At 36.8% G+C, this 22,548-nt stretch overlaps 1 protein-coding gene and 1 long non-coding RNA gene across 3 annotated transcripts in view; one reads left to right on the top strand and one right to left on the bottom strand.

Annotated features, from left to right (window-relative positions):
* SLC25A40 (solute carrier family 25 member 40) overlaps positions 1-16,604 on the top strand; it is a 34,722-nt gene extending 18,118 nt beyond the window's left edge. The window contains 8 exon segments of the mRNA XM_043462865.1: positions 1,714-1,781; positions 3,683-3,807; positions 4,423-4,596; positions 6,504-6,613; positions 11,084-11,111; positions 11,114-11,158; positions 13,409-13,489; positions 13,829-16,604. Of these exon segments, the coding sequence (XP_043318800.1) occupies positions 1,714-1,781; positions 3,683-3,807; positions 4,423-4,596; positions 6,504-6,613; positions 11,084-11,111; positions 11,114-11,158; positions 13,409-13,489; positions 13,829-13,941 (744 nt within the window). The 3' untranslated portion in view covers positions 13,942-16,604.
* A 941-nt stretch (positions 16,605-17,545) lies between these two features.
* On the bottom strand, positions 17,546-19,913 carry LOC122438229. 2 transcript variants are annotated; one of them, XR_006268490.1, is made up of 2 exons: positions 19,794-19,913; positions 17,546-17,869 (listed from the first exon to the last, which is right to left on the bottom strand). It is a non-coding gene; the product is annotated as an uncharacterized LOC122438229 (long non-coding RNA). The 2 variants fall into 2 exon arrangements; XR_006268489.1 differs by having other exon boundaries at positions 19,771-19,907.
* Between the last annotated feature and the right edge of the window lie 2,635 nt (positions 19,914-22,548).

Genomic DNA, 22,548 nt, shown 5'->3' with positions numbered 1-22,548 from the left:
GTTTAGAATTTTCACTTGCAAGTTTTAACAGTAATTATTTCCTTGCTGAGTTCCAAATTTGCCCATGCACTATGGACCCATCATCTTTGTACCCCTTTCACATGTTTATAATAGGTGTTTTGGAGTTCTTGTCTGCAGATAGCATCATCTTAATCGTCTCAGTGCTGGTTTCTGATGACTTTTTCTTTTGTTTCTTTTTATGTCTAATGAATTTTGATTGGATAGTGGACATTATGAAGAATGCATTGTAAAGACTCTGGGTTCTTTTATATTCTTCCCAAGAGTCAGTTCTTTTCCAAAAGGCAGTTAACTTTGGCTAGGTTCAGACGTCACACTCAGGCACCACTGTGGTGGGCTGCAGCTGAAATCCCCACCCCGTCTGCCATCCGCGGGGTGTCTGTTTTCGTTGTCTTCTCCTGGGGCTGCACAGTTGAGTGGTGAGCCACCTCTTGTGGCTGACTTTGTCTCTAAATTCAAGGGCTTACTTATGTCCTCTGTTTGGAGAAGAAAATGGCAACCCACTCCAGTGTTCTCGCCTGAATTCCATGGACAGAGGGGCCTGGAGGGTACAGTCCGTGGGGTCGCAGAGTCAGACATGACTGAACGACTAAAACAGCAACAACAGTGTCCTCTGTAGCCTCTTTTCCCAGGATTTCCCTTCTGACTTTCTGATTAGTCTACGAGCCTGAACTCTGGTGTTTGCCGTCTCAAGCAAGTAAATGTACTGTTCCTTGCAGCTCCCATGGGCAAAAAGCTGTAAATGTGCAAACCTCATTCATGGCACTTTGACTTTTAACAGTAAGCTTCCCTCTAGCTTCTACTTGCTTTTTGTTCTTCCTCAGAGCTTTCAAATATTGGATTTAAATAATGTTCCCTCAGATTTCATAATTGGAGAGGAGAGTTATTCTTTTTTTTTTTTTTTAACCGCTCCCCCAGCCTGGGTCGGGCAGAGCCCCAGAGCACCACACCCCTCCTTCCTTTCAACGCTGTCCCCCCTCCACCCCGCCCAGAGTCTCTTGACACCCGATTCCCATAGAGGCCGAGTGACCTGCCTATCCACCCTCAGCCCTGTGCGGTTCCGCAGCCCCAAAGCCTTTTCGCTGCAAGTGACAGGCCCCGCGTGCGCGCCGGCGAGCGCACACGTTTGGGTCCCCTGTCTGAGGGAGGTCTGACAGTGAGGCTGAGTGGAGCTGGTGTTGGAGGCTCCCAGAGAAGGCATTCCAGGGGGGGCTGCTCTGTAGCTGCGCATGGGGCTGGCTCCAGCGTTCCCCAAGGGGAGAACAGGGATTTCGGGAGAGGGCAGTGCGGGTGCAAAGGTACAGGGTCGTTTCCCAATCTGTACGGCCAAGGCAGAGACCCTGGGAAGACGAGAGTTATTCTAACTTTGTGCCATCCCTCCACTTCCTTTTCATAATAATCTTCAAAAAACATTGCTTCTTAGCCCTGAGTAGAACAATCCCAAGCTGAGTAATATAGGTTTATTTTGTAAGCAGGAACTGTCATTTAGAAATGCTTTATTCGTGTCTGGAAGTTGAGAAAAATTCTGTTTTTTCCTTTTTAAAGAATAGGCGTATATAAATCTGGGAAGCTTTTATTTTAGAAATAAATGCTTAAAAGAATCAAATACCAATTATCACTATAAACTTTTTTGTATATCAGGTTCAGGTATATCAGGTATATATTTTGACCACTTTTTTTCTATTACAATTTTAGGATGCTTTTCTGAAAATCATTCAAAATGAGGGCATTAAATCCCTGTGGAGTGGCCTTCCTCCTGCGTTGTAAGTTGAAATTTAGTATTTTTCTTACTTAGTGATGGTGGTGGTTTTGTTTTGCCCTGTCAGTATGATGGGACATATCATGCATTTTTAATATCAGAGCTTTTCATTTTCTAGAGCATTGTTTTGTGACTCTCACAACTACCCCACATTTGATGATTTGCTAGAAGGACTCACAGGACATATACTGATGTCTGTGGTTTGTTACCGCAAAAGGCACGAAGTGGAATCAGTGAGGGGAAAAGGCATGAAGCACAATCAGTGAGGGGAAAGGCGCAACAGGAGCTGGCCAGGCGGAGTCCTCCCGAGATCTCCGCCCCCGCCCCTTGTGACACGCAGGGCGCATGCGCCTCTCCCAGCCCCGGGCCGCCACGGCAAGTGCAGTTCTGCCTTCCCGGCACTGGAATCTCAGTCTAGGGTTTGCAGTGGGGGCTAATGATAATCGCATGCTGTGTTCATGACTGGCTGTGGTTACTGAAACTCCAGCCCCCCAAAAAGAAACAGATGTTTACCAAAACTCACATCATTTGCACAAATCAATGCAGGCAAACTGGTTTAGTCCTCCAGACATACAGAAAAGCCTTGTTACAGGGAGTATTTCAAGGGCGGCTAAATTCTTTGAAGATGACCCAAGGTCAAGTAGACAAATAGGCCCGCCTAAAGATACCAATTTGGGGCACAAACATTCTTTATTTTTTCATGTTCAGAAATTAAGAATTAGTGTTCGAGTTTTTATTTTACTAAAATAATGAGAGGTATTGTGCTATTTATACTTCTTTTCCAGATAATTCTGTACTAATTCACCTAATTCACCTAGGTATTAGGTGAATTCATATGACAAGCTAGTAAGGCTGAATGTAAAAATTCCAATTAATACCTTGCCTTTCTCTACCTCGTTTCTTTCTGATTTATCTTGTTATGGAGCACATTAGTCAGTTTTGAGGCACATACTCTAAACAGTGCCTAAGGTTATAAGGTTGGTGATAGACCCAGGAGCAGCAGTCAGTCCTGTTCCGAGGTTCTCATCACCACACTTCACTGTAGAGTATTAGGCATTGCCACGTGTGGTCTGTGATAGTCCTTTGGTTAGACCAGAAACAGAGACTGGTTTCTTATTGCATTAAATCTTGATGACATGATGTACCTTCCACTTTGTATTTAATTAATAACTCTGTCTTAATATTTTCATTTGAAAGAATGTCATTGGAATATATATATAATTCTGGTGACATCATTTTCAGTTATAAGCAGGGATGACATGGTCCGCAGTATTTTATAATTGTGCTTGTACTTTTTTACAAGTAAATTTTACAAGATTTTTTACTTTAGTGATTTTCATGTTACCATAATGTATGTAGTTTGGAATGAAGACCAGACACAGAATAAGTCAAGACCATTTATTTGTCTTTTCATATTTACGACCTGACTGGGTGCTCTAAACTTGTCTTCTCTACTACATTACAAATCTCTGGAGAGCAGAAACCTACTTTGCATTTTTTTGTTGTCTAAGTTAAACACTGATAATCGTTAAAGAAAAATTGATCTCATAGCTGATTTCTTGTGGTTTTCAGCTTCTGTAAAGTAGAAGGATCTTCATTTTGTGCTTCCCGGGTGGTGCAGTTGGTAAAGAACGCACCTGCCAGGGCAGGAGACACAGAGAAGTGGGTTTGATCCCCGGGTCAGGGAGATCCCCTGGAGAAGGAAGTGTCAGCCCACCCTGGTACACCTGCCTGGGAAATCCCATGGACAGAGGAGCGTGGCGGGCTACAGCCCATGGGGTCTCAGAGCCTGACGTGACAGAGCACACATGCACCATGCACTGTGTCTTGTACTTAATAATAACTTAAGAATATGTTTAAGCCTTTTGACAGTGTTGTGCAAATCTTTTTGTATGTTTCTAACAGAGTGATGGCAGTTCCTGCCACAGTTATTTATTTTACCTGCTACGATCAATTAACTGCTCTTCTGAGATCTAAATTAGGAGAGAATGAAAGCCGCATACCAGTTGTTGCTGGAATTGTGGCCAGACGTAAGTAATAAATTCACAATATTTTCATTCTGATTTCTACTTAAAGCTTGTTTTAACATTTTTACATTTATAGAGAATTTCAAATAGCGTATTGTTTAAGATTTATTTTGCATTGTAGTTTGTCCTCATATGTTAACACCTACGCTCTAGTGGTCATATTGTGTGGAGACTGCCATCAGAACGGGACGGGATCAACCTATCCCGTTAATTCTTGGACAGAGTTTTTAGATTTGAGACTGTAGACCTTAGATTCTAGATTTTAGGATAATAACACAGAGTCTAATTAATGCCAGAGTCTTTAATCGTATAAACTTTGAGATTCAGAGTTTAATCAGAAGGACATTTTTCTCTGTGTAGTGGAAGTGAGGTTTATAATAGTCCTGGTTGATGTATAATGGCTGTGGAACTGCTCTTGAAAGAGTAAGGTATGTGAAATACCTTTATCAAGGAAAAAAATCTGAGCCAGGATGTTGCCATCATTAGATACTAGATACAGTTTGCAGACATTTTAGAATAAAATTTTAAAATATAAAAATGCATGAAATACTCATTTCTGCATGCATGTCTTCGTAATGCATGGCTTTACTTTTGTTGTATTTTCTTGTTTTGTACCAGTTGGCGCAGTGACTGTAATAAGGCCACTGGAATTGATTAGAACCAAGATGCAATCGAAGAAGTTTTCTTATGAGGAACTACATTGATTTGTCAGCAAGAAAGTATCTGAAGATGGTTGGATTTCCCTCTGGAGGGGCTGGGCTCCTACCATTCTTAGAGATGTACCATTCTCAGGTAGGATTTATCTACTACATTTTAAGTTGCTTTGTATATACCACTTTTAAATCAAGGAAATTCTAGACTCTCTTTTTTTTAATTCTAGACTCTTTAAGGCTAAAGGTACGTTACTGTCTTAGGTGATTACACACACCTAGTTCAGTGTGGCTCTCTCAGATCTTGATAAGTATTTATTTAATGAATGGTTTCTGTTTGAAGCCTGGTTTTCTTTTCTCTTTGTGTTTTCTTTCTTTTTAAATATCAATTGGTGAGTACTCATATTTAGGTAATGCAAACTACCTTTAAAATTATTGTAAAGAAGTCATAATTAATAAGATACGTAAAGTACTACAAATCAAAATATCATAACATTTAAGTGAATTACAAAATATCATAACATTTAAGTGAATTATCTTGACTCCTACTTTTTTCAGTTATTAAAAATCTCCCCCACTTGAGTGTCTTGTAGGGACCATTATAAATCAGATTCAAGATTGTGCTAACCATTGAATTATGAAAAGGGAGAAAATCATGAAGAAATACAAAATTACCAACTTATAGAATGTGCATACTTCAGTAGTACTTCTCTTGTGAATCTGATGTTTCTATTTAAAACCTGGAAGAAATAATTACTGAGAACCATTGTATTAACCTTCCACATTCTTTCTCCCTTTGATTTAATCCTTTGCTTGGACTCCTGTTCACAGTCCTGTATCTTTACCTTTCCATTATTATCTTTCTTCAACTTTTGTGTTCAGCTGTGCTTTTTAGAAACACCATGGATTCCTAGACCAATACTTTTTCATTTTTTATTTTGATGTTTTATACATAAAAAGTAGTAAGGATATAAATTACCAAGTGTGCTAATAAACACCTGTGACGTCACTACCTCTGTAAATGACTTAGAAGTTTTTAAAATCAGGAAACCACATATGTCCCCCTCCACTGTCACATCCTTAGCGGTGACCTCTTACCTGAATTTTTATCACTTACTTGGTTTTAAAAAGTAGTCTTACCACATATGTATTATTGCTAAACAATGGTATTCAGTTTTGCCTATTTTTGAGGTATAAAATTTTACTTGGAAATATTCCTTTTGTTTCATATGTGCAGCTGTTTGATTTCATTCTTGTTTATACATGAATAAACAAGTAAACAATGCTGGGAACATTAAGTCTCTTGCTGGGTATGTACAAGAATCTGCAGCTTTTAGTGCCTATTTAAAAAAATCTTTTTAAAAAAATTTTCCAGTGTTTGTGGATGTTGCAATGTGAGTTAATTTTAGTCTGTTAGCTTATATTCAGCTTCTTCTAAAACTGTTATAAATCCTAATTTGTCTGCCTACCTTTTTTCTATGTAGAGAATAATGTGTAAATTATAACTATTTCATTTTTAAGTTTGTGATGAATATCCTTGATCCAGTTGAAGCAGCTGCCTTTTATTCCTAGGTTTCTAAGAAATTTCTTTGAATACTTTTCCATCATTTTTAGATGATTTTACAATTCTGTTAATGTGGTACACGGTATCTAAAGCATTTCTTATTTTTACCACCACTGTGTTTATCAGATAACCTAATTTAGTCATAGTGTGTGATAGTTCATGAAATACTTCAGTTTTTCTTCTTTTCGATTTTTACATCAGTGTTCATGAGATGTGACTCTCTCCTTTCCTCTCATGTTCTTGTTGGGTTTTGAGATTAAAGTCCTACTTTTTACTGATGCATAGTTTTATTTATAAGACTGCTAGAATATTACGGAGAATTTGGTTACTATTTTTACAGATTTCACCTAGTACGTGTCTAAGCAGAAAGTAAGGTGTGTCAATACTAGAATTCTCTTTTCTTTTAATATATAATATTCTTCAAATATTTTCCGTAAAGTCCACATTTCATTTCTAAATGTGTTCATTGTATTCTGTTTTTGTATCAATGTACTGGTATAACTATGAAGTCTTAACGAGGTGGTTGTGTGCAAAATCTGGCTTATATGAACCAACATTTATGATCAACTTTACCTCAGGGGCATTGTCTGGTTCTGTAAGTTTATTCTTTTGTTGTTATATTCCAAAATAGTGATAATTGTCTTACTAAAACAAAACAAAATATTATGTAGCATTTCATGTCTATTGAGATAGAACAACTTTAAAGTAGTGCATCCTCAAAGTGCTAAATATTTATTACCCTATTTTGAAGATAAATTATCAGTACTAGCCATTAAATATTTTAAAATGCATTTTATATCTCTTTATTATATTACATTATATCTTTGTGAAACTTTTGAATTTGTTAGATCACTAGTTATTATTGAGGTTCAGTTCAGTCGCTCAGTCATGTCTGACTCTTTGTGACCCCAAGCCTCCCTATCCATCACCAACTCCCGGAGTTTACCGAAACTCATGTCCATTGAGTCGGTGATGCCATCTAACCATGTCATCCTCTGTCGTCCCCTTCTCCTCCTGCCTTCAATCTTTCCCAACATTGGGGTCTTTTCAAATGAGTCAGCTGTTCGCATCAGGTGACCAAAATATTGGAGTTTCAGCTTCAAAATCAGTCCTTCCAATGAACACCCAGGACTGATTGCCTTTAGGATGGACTGCTTGGATCTCCTTGCAGTCCAAGGGACTCTCAAGAGTCTTCTCTAATAGCACAGTTCAAAAGCATAAATTCTTCAGCACTCAGCTTTATAGTCCAACTCTCACATCCATACATGACCACTGGAAAAACCATAGCCTTGACTAGACAGACCTTTGTTGGCAAAGTAATGTCTCTGCTTTTTAATATGCTATCTAGGTTGGTCATAACTTTCCTTCCAAGGAGTAAGCGTTTTTTAATTTCATGGCTGCAATCACCATCTGCAGTGATTTTGGAGCCCAAAAAATTAAAGTCAGCCACTGTTTCCCCATGTATTTGCCATGAAATGATGGGACCAGATGCCATGATCTTAGTTTTCTGAATGTTGAGCTTTAAGCCAACTTTTTCACTCTCCTCTTTCACTTTCAGCAAGAGGCTCTTTAGTTCTTCTTCACTTTCCACCATAAAGGTGGTATAATCTGCATATCTGAGGTTATTGATAATTTCTCCCAGCAATCTTGATTCCTGCTTGTGCTTCTTCCAACCCAGCGTTTCTCATAATGTACTCTGCATATAATTTAAATAAGCAGGGTGACAATATACAGCCTTGACATACTCCTTTTCCTATCTGGAACCAGTCTGTTGTTCCATGTCCAGTTCTAACTGTTGCTTCCTGACCTGCATATAGGTTTCTCAAGAGGCAGGTCAGGTGGTCTGGTATCCCCATCTCTTTCAGAATTTTCCAGTTTATTGTGATCCACACAGTCAAAGGCTTTGGCATAGTCAGTAAAGCAGAAATAGATGTTTTTCTGTAACTCCCTTGCTTTTTCAATGATCTAGCGAATGTTGGCAAATTGATCTCTGGTTCCTCTGCCTTTTCTAAAACTAGCTTGAACATCTGGAAGTTCATGGCTCATGTATTGCTGAAGCCTGGCTTGGAGAATTTTGAGCATTACTTCACTAGCGTGTGAGATGAGTGCAATTGATAATGAGTTTAGATAGTACTTTATTACAAAAAGTGTTTGGCAGTTTGGTCATTAAATACCAGTAGATGTTGTTAGTTAATATTTTATAAATGTTATCTCTTATGTATCATCTGATTGAATAGAAGTAATTGCATCCTTTGCTGCTAATTCCTGTTTCTTTGGGAACATTCTGACTGAGTACCTCTTAAAAGAATTTGAACAAAACTTACAATTAGAAGGGAGCAGTACCCAGTGACCATTTTTGGGTAGTAGGGAGTTCACCTTTGGCCACTCTTTCACATAATGAAAACTCATGTAGTGGGCCTTTGTGCAGATTCTTATCACCATGATCTTGGACACAGAGAGCTTTCTTATCCCCACATACTTAAGAGAACAAATTTTGATGACACGGTGATGTGCTGACATATTGGAACCAGATAAAGAGAGTGAAGGAGCACAGTGAAGTCATGGAGACTGGCAGAAAAATACTGGAGTAACTGTCAGAAAACCTAGGCTACAGAAGACCCTGAGATTGTGTTCAAAATTGAGACGTGAAGATTCTCGGGTCTGGTGTATGTCGAGTTAACCCTATAATGGGGTATAAATATATTGAGGCAAAAGAGCAATTCTTTGTAGCAATTTAAGAAGTTAGAATACCAGCAAAATCTTTTCATTATTTCTCTTATTTGTGAAGTGATTAGAAGTAACTTATAAATAAAGTTTGTATCTTAATCCACCATGAATGATGAAAAACGAGTACCATTTATGTTTAGCGACCCCTAACAGAATTGTAGAACCAGTTCTGCACTTAGTGCTTTATGTTAAAAAAAAAAAAAAAAAAAAGCTGAATGGCTCTAGGGTGTTGTCTCAGCTTTCCAGTAATGAAAGAATGTTGTTTTACTCTTTCTTAACTAACACAGAAAATATATTTTTAAAATCTTTAACAATTTAGAAAATAGTACTGTCTTTTAACTGTTAAATTAAAATGTATCTCTGCAACAGGAAAAGCACATCAGTGGGATAATGCCCAGGCTTTCTGTTAGAAAACAGAACAGCCTAAACCCTGTTATTCTGCGAAGTGTCAGGCTCATACCTCATTGTTGCCACCTTTGATACTCCCATCAGCACTCCCTGTCCAGGGGTTCTGCATCTGCAGATTGAAGCAATTCGATTCTTGGCTGTTGAATCCACAGATGTGGAACCACAGACATGGAGGACCAACTGTGCTGTGCCATTTTATATAAGGGACAGATACTCCACAGGTTTCAGTATCTGTAGCCAATACACCTCAGATATGAAAGGACAACTGTATGTGTTAGATTGTGGAGAAACAATTGATTTTATCTTATCTGAGATCTTTGAAACTGATTTCAAGAACTTAAATCTCTTTATATTGATGGGTGAAATAAAAATAAATGATTTTAAAGGTTATTTTATGAGAATATTGGCCAAATGTAAGTTGGGAAACAGAAAATAGACACTAGGTTTTACTTTGCATGACTGTTATATCAAATATAAGACATTCTTAAGGGAATTTGTTCTTTCAGAAAACCTTCCTTGCTTAATTAAGGCATTATGGAAACAACTGTTAAATCAATTAATTTGAAAATTTTTTAATTATTTTAATTGGAGGCTAATTAAAATATTGTAGTGGTTTTTGCCATACATAGACATGAGTCAGCCATGGGTGTACATGTGTCCCCCACCCTGAACCCCCCTCCCGCCTCCCTCCCCATCCCATCCCTCAGGGTCATCCCAGTGCACCAGCCCTGAGCACCCTTTCTCATGCATCGAACCTGGACTGGCGATCTAGTTCACATGTGGTAATATACATGTTTCAGTGCTATTCTCTCAAATCATCCCACCCTTGCCTTCTCCCAGAGTCCAACAGTCTGTTCTTTACATCTGTGTCTCTTTTGCTGTCTCTCATATAGGGTCATCATTAACATCTTTCTAAATTCCACATATATGTGTTAATATACTGTATTGGTGTTTTTCTTTGAGTTACTTCACTCTGTATAATAGGCTTCAGTTTCATCCACCTCATTAGAACTGATTCAAATGCATTCTTTTTAATAGCTGAGTAATATTCCATGGTGTATATGTACCACAGCTTTCTTACTGTCTGCTGATGGACATCTAGGTTGCTTCCATGTCCTGGCTATTATAAACAGCGCTGCAATGAACACTGGGGTACTCTTTCAGTTCTGGTTTCCCCAGTGTTAGGCCCAGCAGTGGGATTGCTGGGTCATATGGCAGTTCTATTTCCAGTTTTTTAAGGAATCTCCACACTGTTCTCCATAGTGGCTGTACTAGTTTGCATTCCCACCAACAGTGTAAGAGGGTTCCCTTTTCTGCACACCCTCTCTAGCATTTATTGCTTGTAGACTTTTTGATGATGGCCATTCTGACTGGCGTGAGATGGTACCTCATTGTGGTTTTGATTTGCATGAAATGTGTTTTTAAAGATGATTTGTGAACTACATTTGATAAATATGTTGAAACCCATAAAGAAAACGTATATAGCACTAAAAGTTCAAAAGTCCATTTTCTTTTTTAACAAATTTTAAAACTTTTGGAAAATTTTAAATGCTAATTACTAGGTACTTGAATTTCTGCTTTAAAGTACATATTATACCTTCATCTGTAGTAAAGGAATAACGGAACACACAGGAGCATCAGAAATTGTGAATACTGGTTTTGCAGTTAGAGGTCTGGTTGGAATTCTGACTGCCAACTAGTGTAGGGTGACCTCAGGAATATAGGGGGACTGTTCTCTTACTCCTGAACTTTAGGAGGAATACGTAAGACTTTATCTGTTCTCTTCAACAGGAGCTTCTCTTTAAACCTCTCTGGTTTCACTTTATGTTTCAGTTTAGTTATGATTTTATTACTATCCTTATTAATATGCTAATTAGAGTATAAAATACTTTGGGGAAAATTTAAATTAATCAATTTTACTTTTTGTTAGTTTGCAGCTGTTCTAACTTTGCCATTTGATGAACACAAAAGCAGACATAACTTTGGATATATGAAAGCCAGAAAAGTAAGTTTAATTAATTTAAAATGTGTCTAAGATGCCATGAAAAATATTTTCTTTCTGGATACTGTTAGGAATATCTAAGAAAGGGAAGACAAGATTCCCCCTGCCCCTCTGTTGCCTTCCTCTGTACTTAACTCAAACTAATGTACTGTTAGAATGGAGTACCCAGAAAAAACTCGAAACCTAAACAAAAAATTTCAGAAATTTTAAAGACTATATTAGTATGCATATACATATTCTCCTTTTTTTTTTCTTTTCTATTTTTTAGCTTCCCTTTTGATGTGTCCCCCCTACTATAAAGAAGTAGATGAGATAATAGGGTGAGGCCCCCCCCCACCCCCCACCCTGTTATCTCATCTACTTCTTTATAACCTGTAATTTCTTCTAGAACAAAATTGTCCCGGGGACTTCCCTTTCAATGTAGAAGGTGCAGGTTCGATCCCTGGTTGGGGAGCTGAGATCTCACATGCCTCCTGGCTAAAAAACCAAAACATAAAACAGAAGCAATACTGAACAACCTCAATAAATAATAATGGTCCATATTAAAAAAAAAGTACTATTAGTTGCTTCTACTAGATTCATTGTTATTATTATCCAGTGTAGCAAGCCCACTGGAAATAGGGCTTTGTTTCTGAAACATAAAATTGTTAGAATTTGATCATTTGGATGGTCAGTAGAGGAGTGTTTATTGTTGTCTGTGCTTGAATAATCACACAGTGTTTCCTTACAGTGTATGAAGTTGCTTTTCCCCTGTAGAAAAAGCTCTTGGATGTTGGATCTTTAGGCAGGGCTCTGCCATGGCTTACCTCCAGTTGAGAAGTCTTCTTGTTTGTCGTCTTTTACATTCATCTCACCCTACTATTAAAATAGAGGCCAGTTTGGAACTTGAGCTCTGTAAGATTAGAAGTACCCAGCTACTTAGCCTCCTTTCTTTACTAGTTGTTTCCAAAATTGAAAACATTTAAACAACGAGTATAAGTTGCCAACTTGTAGTATAAAGCTTTTGTCACTGTTTTTAGAGAGATAAATTTCAGTCATAAATTCTTTGTGCTTGGTTTTTAAATGTATCCTTTCTGTTTGGTTGCTCTAATTACTGTAGTTACACTATTTATATAGATAGATTAGCTTCCTAAATGAAAAGGCCTCATTTGTCTTCATAGAGAATCTAATATTATGTAAAAGAAATTTGGAGATAATGAGCCCCTCTTCATTAAGTTGCAGATTCTACAGCGCCATTACTGAATGACACCTCCCCTAACTTTCCCTTTTCCGCGGGGCGTACTTCCTAAAATGCACTTTAATCCTGATGGCTCCGAGTGTCGCACTGTGCACGCTGGTTACTGTAGTTTCGTGGCGCAGCTCTCAGAAGCGGGTGAGGGTGACTCGGGTGCCGGCCTGTCGCCCGCTGGTCTGGGCGAGACGGAGCTCTTCAGCTGTCACGGTGCTCACGCGGGCGGACGCCCACCTTTCAGTAGGTTTTTTTCACCTTTAGCGTCTGTAGTCTGTGGGCCAAGCCAGCTGCTTAGAATCATTGTGTACGACGAATAAGTGAACTTTGTGTATGTACAGCTGATTCATGAGGTTTATGTTTGAATCTGAGTAACATCTATTGTTTCTGTTTTCAAAAGATGTATAAATCTGTTTCTTTACTGTGTCCCAGACACTTGAGTAGTTGTAAATAAGTGAGGTGTTACTGTTAGTTACAGGAAAACACTTGCCCTCAGAGGAGACAGGACTGATTTATTTCAGGACTAGAACATCTATTCAGAAAGATTCTAGTAGGTGGAGCCTCCCTAGGGAGAATGAGCTATTTTCCTTAAAGCTTCTCTTAGGGGAAAAAACTTTTTTTAATGTATGCACTAAAAGTACAATGAAAAATGGTTATCATGGCTTCACTTGGGGAACCCCATGAAGATTCCTGTATATCTTTAAAATTTTTCATTATGAAAGATTTTTAAGATGCAGAAAAAAGTATAAAGGATATACACCACCAAGCTTAAACATCAATTCAGGAGAGGCTTTCTGTATATTCCTCCTTCATTGCATCTGGTCCTATGTACCTTAAAAGTGCCTTTAAAATTTCTTTTTAATGAATCCAACTATTAAGATTTAAAATAGTTCTTTATGTAAACTGATCTGTTCTTATTATGATGAGATGATACATCCCGAAGCCATAGACACGCTTCTATGTGTACTCACCTATGTTAGACATTAAGCGGTGATTTATAATAGCATCGTTTCTTTAACGTGCAGTTTCTGTGCCTTTGCAAATGTCAACCTGGACTATAATGAAGAACATTGTTGCTAAGAATGGCTTTTCTGGATTATTTACAGGTAAAAATACTTCCTTTACCAAACTGTTGACTAAAATGTTTACTTTTCCTTTTAAATTAATTGCCTTTCAGCAGAAAATTTTTGAAAATACTCCTCATTTACTATTTCCTCCTAAATATCTTTGCTGTAAGTTTAAAATTTTTAGACACCAGTTGCTTTTGAAGTAATTTGGAATTAAAGTGAGGAGTGAACAGTTCGGCTTGTTCTCTGACACCAGTTACGGGACAGTGTTTTATATGTGACTTCACTTAATTTGATAACTGTCAGAGTGAAACCAAATGAGTTACATTTTAAAATGCAAGGTAAAATTTGGTCTGAATTTTTCTGTTCCCTTTTTAGGACTGATTCCTCGTTTAATTAAAATTGCTCCTGCTTGTGCTGTTATGATCAGTACGTATGAATTTGGAAAGTCTTTCTTCCAGAAACAAAATGCTCAAAGACAGCAATACTAGAGATGCCATTTAAACCTGAAATAACAACCTCGACCAAATAATAAGAGGAGACTCTTAGGCAAGAGCTTTTTTTCACTTTTTTCGCTATTATCTTACAGTGGTTTTCTAGCATTCTTATCTATAATTTAAATGAATAGTAAATCTCTACTTTGCATCTAATCATTCTAACTTCAAATTTTTATTCTAATTTTTGAGAATTTGAAAAAGATACTCCAAAAATCATAACCATTGAGCATTCTTGTAAAGAAGAGAAAAATTATTCTACACTGAAAGCAATAATCTCAGAGTTTGGTACAGATTTCTGTGTAACTTCATCCTGTTGGGAGTGTCAGAGATGTCGAACATTTTTGCAATTGTGTGCTGAATGATGTACAGAGTCTAAAAGAATTCCCAAGTCTTTTATACACATTTAAATCATGGACATAGATACTTAAGTGTTTCAATAAAGTATCTAACAGAAAGCAGTCTTTAAATATTATTATCCACATCATTTACCAAATATTGCCTATCAGTTATTTTCTTTAATTCACATATATTTGGGGTTTTTTTTTCCCCCTACCCTGTTACTGTTTTAAGGCCTCGTGTATTAACATTTCTCTGATCAGAGGTATGGCTATCTTATGTTCATGAACCAAAAATATAACTTGTGCAATATTGATGCTGCTATTTTTGATGTCTAAAGACCCTGTATTATCTACTGTTTCTGTGAGAGAGATCGTTTACTGACCGTATTAAATGTTCACTTCAGTCAAACTTGCAGTGGAAAACCACATTGTATTCAGGCTAGTGAGAATGCTGTTTCAGCACAAGAAAGGCCTCTGGTTTCAGCTGTCTTGTCAGCAGGTATTACCATTTGTGAAGTTCTCTAGGTCACGTCTGTTCGCTTATTCTAACATCACTGAGACAGAGTATATTCCAGATGTCCCTTGACTTTACACATCTCACATGAGTGTGCTAGACCAAGAACTACCAAGCCAGCTTCCTTGAAGAAAGAGCTTTCGATCACTGGAGGCTAATGCCTAAGAAGTTTAGTTTATGAATGTAAGAATGAAAAAGAATATGAGTTCAAGACTAACAATATTTTTTAATATTTTTTTTTCTCTCAGGATCTGTATACTCTAAGAAAAAGCACTTTATTGCAGTCTATTTGTATTTTATGAAAATGTGAAACATTTTTCCCCTAAAATAGAGTAATACATATTTAAGTGACAAATCTCTAGTGTTGGTAGGAATTAATGTATTTTCTAATATAGTAGAAAACTATTTATGTTTCACCAGGAATAAACTATATAGGGTTTCTATTTAAGCTTTTTGTGTTTATTTTATCCTGTGTTGATTTACTTTAAGTTTGCAACATATATATCCATAAAAATATATTTGTATTTTTATTGAAATATTTTGTGCTTTCTTAAAGCTACCACTGTGCTTCTAGCTAAATATTTTCATATAAAATTATGTTAATGCTATACTATCAACATATATATAAAACACACATGGAAGTTTATCTTGAACACTGATTTGAACAGTATTAAATTTAAATTTACCTTTGTTCTGCTTGGCTTCTTTTGGCTAATTGGTAGGAAAAGAGAAAAATTTAGGTTTTGAATAGTCTCAAAAAACAGTTATGTATTTGAAGTTAATGTCACTTATAAACAAACAGAAGGGAAACTTTCATCCTCTCCTTGCCCCACTACTGACTGCATTGTGGAAAATTCTTATAACTAAAAGAACTTAAATAAACCTAATTCCCTGTAGTTTTTGTAACATACATTACATGCAATGTATCTGAAAGAAAAGAAGTCTGAATTTAGGCTTTGTCTATACTTAAGTGGTAAAAAAGCATTACTAGTAGGAACCAAAAAGGTTTGGCTACAAATTGTATTCTTGGTAATGTTTCTAAATGCATTCTGTTAATGTTAAAATTTCTAACAGACACATTGAATTTCTTATGTGTAAGTTTTTTAAGAGAAATGTCTTATTCAAGTATTACATGCTTGCTGCCTTTCATATAATTCCATATTACTTTTCAAAAATAAAGTTATTTCTAGGAAAACTATTCACTTTGTTTATTTAGCCACATTTGACTCCTTTACTTCTAGCCTCTTTTTTTTTACCCCTGGGGCACAAATTCCAGGGATATGGGAAAGTTTAGTGTATTACTTTTTAATTTTTGTCCAAAATGAACTTTGAAAAGTAAATTACTGTTACCATGTTTTAGTCCATCACTCAACACTTACTGAGATGAGTCCTTTCATGTGGTAGGCAATATAAACAGCTCTGGAGGTAAGACATTTCAGCTACTCTCATTGGTCTTAAGGTTTCAGCTGTGATTGTTAGAAATAAACAAAAGAAGTAATGGAAAAGCTGGAGAATTCTCCCCTGGCCTGGGGTGCAGAGGCTGGTCGGGAAATGGTTCTTTGGACAGGCAGTCCAAGGCAACATACCTGGAGGTTGGGGGTCTTCAATCAGGCAGTGGTACTTAGCACCAGTGACTTGAGCAGAGTATACATGTCACGTGGTAGATCAGATTGGAAGAGGAGTCCAAGGGGCCTGGTCTGCCAAACAAGGAACAAGAGGCAAGAGAAAACCAAGGAAGTATTTTGGGCACAGCTTTGAAAAGGTACAAAGTTGTGTTTTGTTTTTCTCTCAAGACCTTTTTTTTTTTTTAAAAAACTGAAAGAAAATAGGATAGCATAGGTTAGCCTAGAATAAAACAGAAAACACCAGAATGCGTCACATACTAAGACCAAGTGTTGTGTAGTGAAGCTGGTTTTAGAAAAATGACTGGCAGGATGAAAAATGGGACTTATGACCAGGTGACCTATTTAAAAACAAAAGTTTTGGTTTATACTAAAATATATTTTTAAAAGATAGCACCATGGCATTGGTATAGTTTTATCTTCCCCTCCTATCAGTGGGGAAGAAAAGCTAAAGTAAAATTGAAGTTGCTTTGCTTACTAAAGAGCAAAGTGGACTAGGTAAAAGAAATTAAGAGCCCTGATGTTCAAAGCAGTCATGTGACATTTCCAGAGTAATCCACTGCATGAGTTTTATCAAAACCAGAAACTAACCAACAATAGGAAATTTAACAAGGAATTTACATAAGTTGTAAATTTGAGAAACATTTTTAACCACTTGAAAACTTGTATGTACATCTAATAAAGATGACTTAAAACCAACTTAATCTACTTGGATGTTTAATGTTCCTGTCAGTCACAGTTAATAGTAGTTTGCATTTGGTACTTACCGCTTCAGAACTTATAATTCTGTTTAATGTTGACTTTATCCTGATGCCATCAGATAGGTGCTGAGAGGATGGGGGTGGGTCCATTTTACAGGTGAGAAAACAAACAGGGTTGTTACATAATTAAATCACAACTCAGCCAAAACCACTACTGTACTGTACCACTTGAGTGAATGTTGTCAATTTTAAAGCATATTATGTCATTTTTTAGAAAATAAAAAGTAATTTGAAACAAAATGAAGATTTCTCCAAAATCATTTTCATATTAGTCATTGAGGTGTTAATATATACTTGAAACAAAAATTCAGTGTATACCTGGAATCAATTAGCATTTTGTCAAAGAAAAAATAAGACTACTACTGCGTGGTACAAAATGTTTAATATACATGCAACAAGTATCGTACATCAAGGCAACAAAATACACATGGAAATAGTAGCATATAGTTCAGCATTCTGTTTAGGGGAGGGTGTGTGGACAGTGAACACTACTGAAGATCGAGACATACCTCATGCAAACGTTAACAAACTATCTCTAAAACTAGCGTGAAATGAACTGTGTAGAAACCTGAAGTCACATTAGCAGATCCACTTTATTCCAAGAGCTCCAAGAAAGGAGAAAAAGTCACTGTCCTCAGATGTCATGTTTCAATCTGCGTTCAGCAGCACGTTAAGATGCACAAGATTCTGTGCACATTAGAACAAATCCGAAAATTATGATCAATTATGGAATCCCGTATTTCCTTTCTGTATTATAAACATGTATGGAAAATGTAACAGTGATTTTCTTTAATTACTGAAGGATAATGTCATTTGAGAGTAGCCCATGAATGAAAGCATTTAAATAGTCTGACTGTTGTTAGGAAAGCAGCAGCAACAGTGCTTAAGGCCAGCCTAAAATTTTTGAAGATCCCCCCGCCCTTAATCGTTTCTCCTTCGCTCCTCCCAAGGTTTCCAGTACCCTTGTTTCAACCTTCCTTCCATTCCCCTTGCTGAGTTACAAACTGCTGTAGATACATCATTCACAAGAAGGTATACAGAATTAGACTAGATTGATGGTACCATTTCTCAAGAACATTTGCATTACTACAAGTACTGAAGCTAAAGAAGAAAGCTCTGAGTATGTTCTGATGCCTCTAAATAATTTCTCTAAAGGGTTTCCAGGTCTTCTTTGTCCCTGAAATGACATTGTTTGAACTGTCTTAACATAAGAGTAGCCTTGTTACTGTTTATTTTCTTATATTCTGAATAATGAGAGTAAAGTATTGCAGAGAGCCACCACACTCCCACATTTCTAATACAAAGAATAATGTAGTAAGTACTGCTTTTCTCAATATTTTAGGAGGAATGTTCTTTCTATAGTCAAAGTTACTAAGTTTGAATGTAGTGTTTTATTAACAAAAAATAGCATATGAAGGCCCAGATAAGTATTGTAGTAGCCTCTTCATGTAAACAATGTATAAAACATCTTTGGCACAATTGATCATGTTTCCCTCATACTACTTACTCTAGAAAATATACTTCATACGTTTCCTCTTTCAACATGGTGGAATTTGGGGGGACCAAATGTACAGTTGTTTCAAAATTTGCAAAAATTTAAAAGACAGCTCAGAGCTTTTTAATAAAACTAATTTTTAACTAGTAATTTTTAAGGTCAGTTTTAAAATGAGATTATGGCATGATTAATAGAAGCTGTTAAAGCACGTAAGACACAATTCTTTCTTGCACACAAGAGAAAAACAGCACTGGATGTCAGGTGTTAAGTATGGTGATTAGCCTACTGATCCTTATTTTAAAACTTCTCAAATCCTTAAACGAACTTGAAATCTCTCCTGATAAAAGTGTTTTCAACATCTGTTCTACATCTTTAAGTTTTTCCAGTTTATGGGACATAAATGTGATCAATTTTTAAATTGGTAAACTTTAAAGGAAATTTTGAGAAAATGAAATGTTATTCATTTACCTAAATGGCCTAAAATACTGTAAAATACTTTCCCTGTGGCCTGAACAAATTTAGTAACTGCCTAAAGGCACGTCCTACAACATGTATAAAATGTTGAATGGAGTGTTAGGTTGATGCTAAACGGCAGCTGTTACACTGAACAAACTGCTGTGAAACTGCAGCTGAGAACCTTTCTCCTCAAAGACAAGGGGCCTGGGAGGGAGTGGATGAAAACTGAAGGGAGTCATTTTTAGAAAATGCAATTGAATAAGAGAGCAAAAGAAAATACTTAAATGTCTAGAGTAAAACCTTGAACTCAGTCTCTGGCAACTATGATACATTTAAATATATGAAAATCAGCTGAATAATAAATATGTACAATTTGCAATGGATTATTAGAGGATATCTGAAAGTTTTCTAAGCCTGTGTTTTAAACTTCAGTCACAAATATAATCATTTTAAAATGAAAAATGGCAGCATTTTTTTTTTCACCCAGAAGTTTACATGGAGTGGACTAAATTCTCTCATATAAGCAACAGAATTCCAGACATGTCCCAGAACAATATAAAATTCCAAAGATTTTCCCAGCAGTCAAACTTACGTATATGGAATATTTGCAACATAAAAACTTCTGGCTCTTACATACAATTTTTCAGGATGGAGTCAGACCTGGACTTGTCATCTCTGTTGTAGGACTTGCAAGGTAGTCATTTGATTTTAGGCTTGTTAGAGATTTGTAACTTGCCACTGATGTTAGAGACCCACAGAGACCAAGTAATGAGGGAGTATCTTTTTTACCTGAAAATTAGGATAAAATAAAAAATATTTAATTGCTCTTGAATCCTGATACTAGTAAGATCCCAAAACCATTAAACTTTACATACTGTATAAAATGGTGCAAACATACTGTAAAATCAAACATCTGTATGTTGACATGTTTGATCTTCCAGTAGTTTCAATGCTACTCCTTATAGAAACATTACAGTGGGATTATTTGTGCTGCTTTTAAGGTTCCAGATCTGGAAGCTTGAGATGTTCTGGAACAAAAATGGAATTTACCTTTTGGGGGGAGAGTATGGTCATATTCAATTAGTAAAAAATAACAAAAAACTAGCAACAATACAACTGCCCAGGCGACAGAAATACCAGGAGATCCGTATGTGGGTAAAGGTAAAGTGATGCAGACACAGCAGAGCCGCTTCAGTTCAGCTGCAGGCTGGACCCAGGGAACCTCTGTCCACTGACTGAATAAACTTATTCAGCATCTGTGCTGCACCAGGATACGGTTACCTGCTGGAAGTCAGCTGGTCCCTGAAGGAAGAGTGGCTGAGGTCTGTGTCCATGCCTGGGGAAAATATTCTTTGCCGAGCAGCACAAATTTCAATCCCCACTGTGCACACGCTTGCTCTAAGAGGCTGGCCTAAGGCTGTGAAAGGCTAGTAAGGTGAAAATCAGTTTTCCAAAGGAGATGGAAAGCTTAGGCTTTACTCACGTGGTTACAGAAATGTAAACTGAACCAGATGTCAGACGTTTCTGAATGTCATGCATTGTCTCAGACAGCCCCTCTGCAGTGTCTTCACTGTCATACTATATGATAATTGTGGGGCGCTCCTTTATTAAAAAACCACAGACTGAGTAAGGACACGGAGTTTGCTGTGGTCGTCGTCATATTCCCGGTGCTAGCACACAGGAGACACTCACAATTACATAATGAATGACTCAGTAAGAACTGCGCTGGGACATGAAAGAATGCCTGTGTTCGTTACAGCCATGTGACCCGGGGAAAGGCGTCTTCTCTGAGCCTGTTCCTTCCTTTGTAAAAGGAGAACAGACACCAAAAGATGACTATGTTCACTTCATGGTTTTGCTGACTAATAAAATATAGGAAGATATAACACTGTCAGGAAAACATATGGAAGAATAATTGTTACATTTCGGTTTTAAATGTTATCTTATTTTGATGATAACATTTGTTATTATCAAAAGATGCAGGTGTTCCTTTTAAGGTCTAAGCTTAAGAGACCTATTTCAGGCCATTTAGAGTTCTTGCTAAATGCTCCAGGAACTCAAATGCTTCAACAGTTTCTCCCAAATTCCTTATTCATCATTGACCTATAATATTTCAAAGAGATTTACTGCTGATTACATACACACACACACAAAGGTACAATTCAGTGTCATTAATTACATTCACACTATTGTGAAACCATCACCAACCACTATTTCAAATAATTTTCATCATGCCAAACAAAAACTCCCTACCTCTTGAAACAGTAACTTTCCTTTCTCCCCTTCCCCTCAGTCTCTGGAAACCTCTAATCTACTTTCTGTGAATTTGCCCATCCTAGATTCATTCTTAAAAGCGGAATCATCCAGCATTTGCCCTTTTGTGTCTGGCTTATTTCACTTAACATAATACTTGTTTTCAAGGCTCATGCATGTGGTATGTATCCCTTTTCCATGACTCAGTAACACTCCATGGTGTGTGTATATGACATTTTGTTACTCCACTCATCTCTATGGACATCTGGGCTGTTTCCACCTATTGACTACTGAAAATAATTCTGCTGTGAACGCTGGCATCCAGGTATCTGAGTCCCATTTTCAATTCTTTGAGAGTGTATACTTAGATTACACGTATTTTTAAAACATACAGACTATAACACAGTAATTGCAAAGACTAAAAGTCTGACATACACAGTGGAGTAATATGCAGGTGTAAAAGAGAATGAGAAAGATCTCTATAATTTCCAGGATATACTATCTAGTGGAAAAAGCAAAGCCTATAACATGTTATCTTTTATATTGAGGAACATGAATTTAATTTGCATATGTTTTTAAAGAACAGTAGATAATAAGATCATTACTTATGAAAGTAGAAGTTAGAGTTGAGATGAACTTTAAGCACAGTACTTTGACTCTGGGATATATTCGCAAGATAAAATAATTAAAAACAAATCTTAATCTATTTTAACATCCTATTTTAGTAATAGAGATCATATTACTTTGAAATTAAAACGATAAGAAAAAGCAAATAATTATGTTCCTATAAACTAGGGACCAATATTTTCCGCATAAGAAAGATATAAAAATACAAAATCAAGTACATGGAAACCTTTTATGTATGAATTACAAAATAAAATAAATTTAAGGTATATTTTTCTTTAAAAAACTTCCTAACTCGTGAGTGAAGAGGCTAGAAACAGTGACCAGTCCAGTCATAGCAGGCACCTCTATGGCCCAGATTATGTTCTCTGGTATCATTTTCTAGGGTAAGGAAACAGGACTTCTTGGAGAAACAGCTGATCCTGGGTATGGGCATGAAATGTACCAAAGAAACTCAGAACATTTTGTTTTCCACAAAGCAAGGAAGCTGTGACAGACGATGTCGAAAGGAACAGTCTTTTAAAGGGTCTCTCAGTGT

Source organism: Cervus canadensis, chromosome 3 (assembly GCF_019320065.1).
Source record: "Cervus canadensis isolate Bull #8, Minnesota chromosome 3, ASM1932006v1, whole genome shotgun sequence".
Classification (NCBI taxonomy): domain Eukaryota; kingdom Metazoa; phylum Chordata; class Mammalia; order Artiodactyla; family Cervidae; genus Cervus; species Cervus canadensis.
Note: the sequence above shows the minus strand (reverse complement) of the source record. Positions and strands in the feature narration are given on the sequence as shown.